Source organism: Physeter macrocephalus, chromosome 4, assembly GCF_002837175.3.
Source record: "Physeter macrocephalus isolate SW-GA chromosome 4, ASM283717v5, whole genome shotgun sequence".
NCBI lineage: Eukaryota > Metazoa > Chordata > Mammalia > Artiodactyla > Physeteridae > Physeter > Physeter macrocephalus.
In genome coordinates, this window is record NC_041217.1 from 61610220 (window position 1) to 61618280 (window position 8061).

The 8061-nt window shown below is 37.8% G+C and overlaps 1 protein-coding gene across 1 annotated transcript in view; it reads left to right on the forward strand.

The window, feature by feature from the left end:
* The first annotated feature begins 3119 nt into the window (after window positions 1-3119).
* The window catches only part of LOC102988816 (PSME3-interacting protein-like), a 15978-nt gene continuing 11036 nt past the window's right edge, over window positions 3120-8061 (forward strand). The window contains 1 exon segment of the mRNA XM_055083880.1: window positions 3120-3140. Within this exon segment, the coding sequence (XP_054939855.1) occupies window positions 3120-3140 (21 nt within the window).

Consider the following 8061-nt stretch of genomic DNA (forward strand, 5'->3'; position numbering starts at 1 on the left):
AAAGCCCTGAGATGGCAAACTAGAGGAACAAGGACCCCCAGCGTGGCTAGAATGGATTGAGGGAAAGAGAGAAGAAAAGAAAATATCTATGCAGTAATGCAGTGGGCAGGGAGCAGATCATGGAGAGCACCATAGGACACTCTATGGACTCTAGTTCTTATTGGACAGTTTTTGAGCACAGGTTTAAAATAATTAATTTATGCTTTAAGTAAATCACTCTGACTGCTGTATTGATAAAAGACTTAAGGGAAGCAAAGACAGAAGCAGGGAGACCAGTTAGCGGGCTACTGAAAAAACCCTAGTGAGACGTGATGACGGTGGTGGTGAGAAGTGGTGGAATTCTGGATATATTTTGAAAATGGAATCAACAAATTTGCTGGCAAATTAGAAGTGAGGTATGAGTAAAAAATGAGGAGTCAAGGATGAATCTTGGTTTGAGAACTAGATAAAACAATTTCCCATTATCTGAAATGGAAAAGACACAGAGAGGCAGATTTGGGAAGAAATATCAGGAGCTGAGTTATATACATGTTAACTGTGAGATGACTGTTAGATATCCAAGTGGAGATACAGAGAATACAGACTGATATGTACAGCACTCAAACTATTGCATGGTAAACAACAACTATTAACTATTATTATGAAGATTTGAGAATTCAAATTCTTTCACCCTTTTATTCTGTTTCCATACACTGTGGATATTATCTAAGAAACATCACTTGAAAATAAGTTCAATCCCCACTTCTTTCCCATGGTCGCTACATTAGTTTAAGTTCATGACCTCTTAAACAATTGCCTCTTATTCATTTCCATATTTGCCCTTCCTATCCACTCTCACTACTTTCAAGAATTCCACAGCACTTCTTTAATCTTTTCACTCTCTTGCCCAAAAGTTTTCAAAGATGCCCCATACTTAATAAATAAAAGGGAAAATACCTTTAACTAGGCATTCAAAATCCTTCATGAATTGGTACTAACCTTCCTTGCAAGCAAGCCTGATTTACTTTCCTACATACACTCTAGGATCCAGTACAAACTGACCTGTGTGCCTTTTAACATGCCCTGTATTTCTTGTTGTGTGGCACTTGATCAACGTTTTCTATCAGTTCTAGAATCACCCTCCTCATATACCCACAAACCACTTCATTTCCAAATAACCTATCATATAAGATTACCTCAAAACCACAAAGTCTCCTGCATTCTCCCAATTAGAAGCAAAGTCCTCCTATTATAAGAAGATCCAATCATATGTTTCCCACAAAAGTATATATCATGCCTTTGTGACACTTAATACTTTTTCCTTGCATTGTTATTTTTGTGCATATATTAACTCCAAGATATCCTCAAGGACAGAGATAAGGATTTATTTCTCTTTGTAGTACATATATCACAATGCATTATAAAAAGTAAGAATGCCTATTGAATTAAATTCATTTATTAAATACATATTCTTAACTAAATGTCATATCACCAAATCAATATAAATGTCATTATCCTTGATCTTTTGGGCAAAAATACTTAATTCTAAAACATAATCTCCAAGTAGAAAAATTTGCAAAAAGTTGCTTTAGGACAATATCTCTCTTAGATAAAGTAAAAGGATTTAACCTACCATCCTGTAACAACCAAAATACCAGTCAATCTTAAAAGGAGTCAGAGAAAAGAGACATATTACACATAGAGAAAAAGGAAGATAAAGATGACAGAAGATTTCCTAATAGAAACAATGAAAGCACAAAGACAATGGAGCAATATCTTTAAAGTATTGAAATAAAAAACTGTCAACCTAGAATCCTATACCCAGCAAAAATATCTCTCAAAAAATCATGATGAAATTAAAGCTTTTTGGATATATAAAAAAAAAAGATTAAAAGAATTTATAATCAGCAAACTCATGATATAAGAGATGTTACAAGAAGTCTTTTAGTCAGGATGAAAGTGATACAAGAGAGAAATCAACAGAGGCTTCTAATCACTCTTTTCTTTTTAGATTAATTTGCAAACAACTTTAATGGCACAGCCCAAAGACTTATTCTGCAATTTGAGTAATGTTAATTATATGAGACTAATAAGCTAGAAAACAGCAACATCTGTGGACCTATTCAGATGGAAACTCCATTTTCAAAATACAGTTGCCATTCTGTAGATTCTGTATTGCACCATCTCCTAACACACACACTAGTCTTCAAGGCCCTTCTCCAGTTCATTCCTGCTGATAAGACTTCCATCATTATCCCTTTTTCCTTCTTGTGGCTCCTGCTTTCACTCTTGGTTCTCTCTCTATAGACCATAGGTGGTCTGGAAGACCACCTATGTCACATCTGCCAAGCCAACCACCAAAGAGCATAGAGATATAGGTGTATTCAAATGGGGATGAGGGAGGAGAGGGTCGGATGGAATACCAAAAAAGTATGAGATATGAATTCTATCTGCAAGGAGCTTACGATTCAGAAAATCAGATTAGCATTATCATAAGTTTACATAATAAAGGTTGTTTAAATTGAATCCGATTATATGATTCAGGCTCTACATTGTCTTTTTGATAAATATTTGTGGAGTACCTCCTCTCTGTCCGAAACAAAAATCCTACCTTGCCTATATTCCAGTCAAGGGAGACAGACAATTTTAAAAAACAAATATACAAAATACATAGTAAAACAAATTTGTTACATGCTATGGAGAAAAATTAAGCATGGAAAAGGATATGAAATGTAGTGGTGGCTCAATTTTCAATAGAACGTGCAGGACATGAGATTAATAATGTCTTAACCAGGTAGAGAAGACTAAATGGAGAAAATGGGCACCAAAAAGATGGAAAATAAGAAATGTTTGGGACAGATATTGCAGATCAGGCTGGGCTAGGCTGTCAATAGATTAGAAATGGCAGCAAAAAAAAAAAAGGAAGAAGTAAAAAATGACTTCCAAGCAGAAGTACTTACAGGGATATCATTATGAAAGATGAGAAATTAGAAGAAGCAGTTCATTTGAGGGGAAAATGACATGACTGAAATCAACTGAGTTCCAAGTGTTGGTGAATCATTTACAGGAAAAATTGCCCATTAGGAAAAAGGAGATGTGGGCTTGGAGCTCATTGGATTTGGTCAGAGCTACAGATAGAGATGCAGAGCCATCACGTGAAGGTAAGCAATGAAGCCCTGAGTTTCCTGAAACCAATAATGGAAAAAGACAATACTTTGAAAAACAATCACGGATGTTTGTTGGTGGGAGAAGAAAATGCAATAAGTAAAGGAAAACAGAAAAAAATGCCCTTAGCGTTATATAAAAAGAAATAAATAGTATTAACAGTGCAAGTAAAAAAGTCAAGAAAGAGGAATGAGGTCATAAAGGAGGAGGACTAAAAAAAAGGAGTAGCGACAAAAAGCATTTTATAGGTTGTTATAAGGCTACAAATGGGAGTTGGCAACTAGTGATGATGATAATCATTAATTATAATACTAACAAGAAGTCATTGGGTTTTGTGTTAAAGAATGTTCAGTGATCTCTGAAAGAATTATTTCTGTAGTTGATAGGGGCAGAGGCCACATAAAAGTATTAGGAGGGGAAATGTATGTGAATAGGAGAGAAAATTGATGCAGACTATTTGCTCTATATGTGGAGCAATGGTGGGATAGAGGCCATCTGGGCACAGAGAAAAGCAAACACTTTATAATTAATAGTCATGACCTATTTGTGCATGACAGAGATCATAAAACAAAAGAAGTAAGAGGGTAGGGGAGACCCTGAAACTAATCAGCCTTTAAGTCTAATTTCCAGGCTATAGAAAATACAGGCGACTGAGCACCTAGTTAAATAACACCAAGAAGCAATCAGAAAAATTCAGATTGTGGAACATTTTGTAGAACTGATCTGCTTTCCTCACTAGTCAATAACATGGCAGAAAATAGAAGGGGGCTGGGGAAATGTTTGGATTAGATAAAAATGAAGTGACATAGCACTCAAATATATGTAAGCCCTGTTTGAATCCTAATTTAAACAAACCAATTGTAAAGAGACATTTTGAGACAATGATGGAATTTGCTTCAAAATACAATGCAAAGAGAGAAGGGAAAAAGTGATAAAGTAAGCGGGCAAAATGTTGATAATTTTTTGAATGTGGGTGAAGGGTATACGAGGGAATCATTCTATTTTCTCTACTTTTGTATATGTTTGGAAAATGTTATAATAAACGTTTAAAACAAAAGTATGAGAGAGATTAAATTACTGAGGAACACAGTCCCAGAGAAGAAGCAGAGAATGGCTTTGGGATGCAAGAAGAAGTTTTGTCCTTTGAAACAGGAGAAAAATCAACAAAGGCCATGTGAAAAGACTGTGCTGAGGGGCAGAGGAGGGAAGTGAGAGAAAGTAAGGAAGATCTTGCATGGTGACTTCAAGATTCTCAGCAAAGGAAAGGCAAAGTTGTCTCCCCACAATGGAAAAAACTGAGAGTGAGGTTGGGGTGGAGGTGGGAGAGATATGACAAAGACTTTCACATCGCCAGAAAGAACAACGGTGGAAAATCAGCACATACTCAAAAAGCACCAAGGGCCTAGGAGAAGCCTAGGTTTTATAGAAGGCCTAGTCAGAAATTCTGAGATCTCACCAGATACAAGATACCCACATTGTTTCTGGGGATTTTAATGCCTCGCACAAAGAGGCAAATTATTTGGGGACTTTGGAACTTGTCAGGATCAGTTAGAAGTAGTTTTCTTATTGTTTGTTCACATATTTGTTTTTATAATAAGGAGATGTTTATTATCTCTTGGAAAAACCATAGAGATGGCTTTCCCTTTCACCAGTGCCCAAGGCATGTACTGCCCATGGTACTTTATTAATCTCCAGAGATCACACTACTCCTCCCAACCTAGCATGTACCACAATAATAAGTACGCAGCCACCTTATCATCTAAATAGGCCAAGCCTCACCAGCACAGTTTCTGGTAGGTGTAACCTCACCAATACATTTTGTCCCCTATAGTTCCTAAGATAATTGATAACAATATTAAGTCCTTGGTTCCTGTTCCTGCTTTTTCATCTAGATTGGTCTCTAAAGCAAAAAAGAAAAAAAAAAAGCTGCTAGTAAACTTTCTTAGTATTGTTCCTAGAGGTCCAAACCTCCTTTGGGCAGTAGGTAACTTTTTCTGTCTCTATTTCTCCCAGAGTCCTTTGGATTCCTTTTTTTTTTCTTTTCCAGACAGACTCCTTAAAACCCCACTGCAATCCCCTTCCACAAGCCCCTAGAATTCAAAGAAATGGTGTCCCAAATACTAGAAATAAATTTCTTCAGAGCTTTGAGTGATTACAGTTGGCTAAGAGATGCTCACCTTACGGTGACCTTCACTATTCAGAAAAGTTAGCAAATCAATCTTAGTTATCCTTAAGGAGGACTTTATGGTGAGGGGATTGGAAAGAGGCACGCAGGCTGACTCTTCTCCTTGGGGAAGGAAGAGATATGGAACAGCAAATTAAGAAATCCTGGCACCCGATTGCTTAAGGGCCTGGCACACAGCCATCCAGAGAAACTGCTACTTCCCTGCTTCTATTCATGGGCTCCAAGCCACTGCCATCATGGAAATTTCCTGCACTTGTGGAAAATCTCCAGGAAAGCAGAACTGCAGAGTCCTATCTGTGCTGGGCTGAAGGATACTGTTCTGTCTATCTGAAAAGGATGAATTTGCTAATTAAATGATGGGTGTCAATTAGATTCCCAGGGAATAATTTAACACATAAGAGAGAAAAAAACTGCTCTTCACATAATATGGGGTCTATAAAAGACTTTGCATTGAGCCTAGCACATAACAAGTGATCAAAACTATTAGTCCTCTTGTAAACTGAATTTGGTGAAGAAAAGTAGGCATGTATGGAACTTCTGAGGTTCTAATAATGTTCTGTTTCTTGATTTAGGTTCTGGTTACACAGATGTGTTCAGTCTGTAAAAAATCATTGAATAGGGCTTCCCTGGTGGCACAGTGGTTGAGAGTCTGCCTGCCGATTCAGGGGACACGGGTTCGTGCCCCGGTCCGGGAAGATCCTACATGCCACGGAGCGGCTGGGCCCGTGAGCCATGGCCACTGAGCCTGCGCGTCCGGAGCCTGTGCTCCACAATGGGAGAGGCCACAAAAGTGATAGGCCCACGTACCACAAAAAAAAAAAAAAAAAAAAAAATCATTGAGTTGTGTACATATGATCTCCACACTTTTCCCTACATAGGTTATACTTAAATTAAAAGTTATTAAAATTTTTTAATGTTGCTTTACAAGTGAATGATCTATTCACTAAACTAGGGACAACTCTACTTGAGTTAATTAAAGCACTTACTTGAAAGATTTAAATTTTAATATCTTTTAAAATATTCAGTAACTTGAAAATCCCTTCCAATATTTTCATGGGCTTCTTTACCAAATAAGTGCAGGAAGAAAATCAAGAAAGAAGGAGCCCTATTATATTGGGTTTGGCCAAAAGGTTCGTTCAGTTTTTTCCATAAGATGGCTCTAGTAATGCTTAGTTCTTCTAACTTCATTCGAAACAATTTTGTTAGATTTTATTACAACAGCTGTCATATCAACGTGCATTTTTTTAAAAAAAATCAAAATTCGTGAGTTTTTGTGTAGCCATTTTAGTATTGAAGATGGAAGAAACCAACATTTTCAGCGTATTATGCTTTATTATTTCAAGAAAGGTAAAAATGCAACTGAAACACAAAGATTTGTGCAGTGCATGGAGAAGGTGTTGTGGCTGATCAAACGTGTCAAAAGTGGTTTGCGAAGTTTTGTGCTGGAGATTTCTTGCTGGATGGATCTCCATGGTCGGGTAGATCAGTTGAAGTTGATAGCGATCAAATTGAGTCATTAACTGAGAACAATCAACATTATACCGTGCAGGAGATAGCATTTGATAGACTCAAAATGTCCAAATCAAGCACTGAAAATCATTTACACCAGCTTGGTTATGTTAATCACTTTGAAGTTTGCGTTCCACATAAGTTAAGAGAAAAAAAACCTTCTTGACCATATTTCCACATGCTATTCTCTACTTAAATGTAACGAAAACGTTCTGTTTTTAAAACAAATTGTGACAGGTGATGAAAAATGGATACTGTACAATAATATGGAACAGAAGAGATTGCGGGGCAAGTGAAATGAACCACCACCAACCACACCAAACGCCAGTCTTCATCCAAAGAAGGTGATGTTGTGTATATGGTTGGATTGGAAGGGAGTCCTCTATTAAGAGCTCCTTCCAGAAAACCAAACGATTAATTCCAACAAGTACTGCTCCCAGTTAGACCAGCTGAAAGCAGCACTCGACAAAAAGTGGCCAGACTTAGTCAACAGAAAATGTGTAATCTTCCATCAGGATAACACAAGACCGCATGTTTCTTTGATGACCAGGCAAAAACTATTACAGCTTGGCTGGGAAGTTCTGATTCACCTGCCATATTCACCGGATATTGCACCTTTGGATTTCCATTTATTTCAGTCTTTACAAAATTCTCTTAATGGAAAAAATTTCAATTCCCTGGAAGACTGTAAAAGGCACCTGGAACAGTTCTTTGCTGAAAAAGATAAAAAGTTTTGGGAAGATGGAATTATGAAGTTGCCTGGAAAATGGCAGAAAGTAGTGGAACAAAAGGGTGAATACATTGTTCCGTAAAGTTCTTGGTGAAAATGAAAAATGTGTCTTTTATTTTTCCTTAAAAACTGAAGGCACTGGGCTTCCCTGGTGGCTCAGTGGTTAGGAATCCGCCTGCCAATGCAGGAGACATGGGTTCGAGCCCTGGTCTGGGAAGATCCCACGTGCCATGGAGCAGCTAAGCCCTTGTGCTACAACTACTGAGCCTGCACTCTAGAGCCCGCAAGCCACAACTACTGAAGCCCGTGTGCCACAGCTGCTGAGGCCCGTGACCTTAGAGCCCATGTTCTGCAACAAGAGAAGCCCCCACAGTGAGAAGCCCACACACCACAACGAAGAGTAGCCCCCACTCGCCGCAACTAGAGAAAGCCCATGCGCAGCAATGAAGACCAAAGGCAGCCAAAAATAAAAATAAATTAATTAATTAAAAAA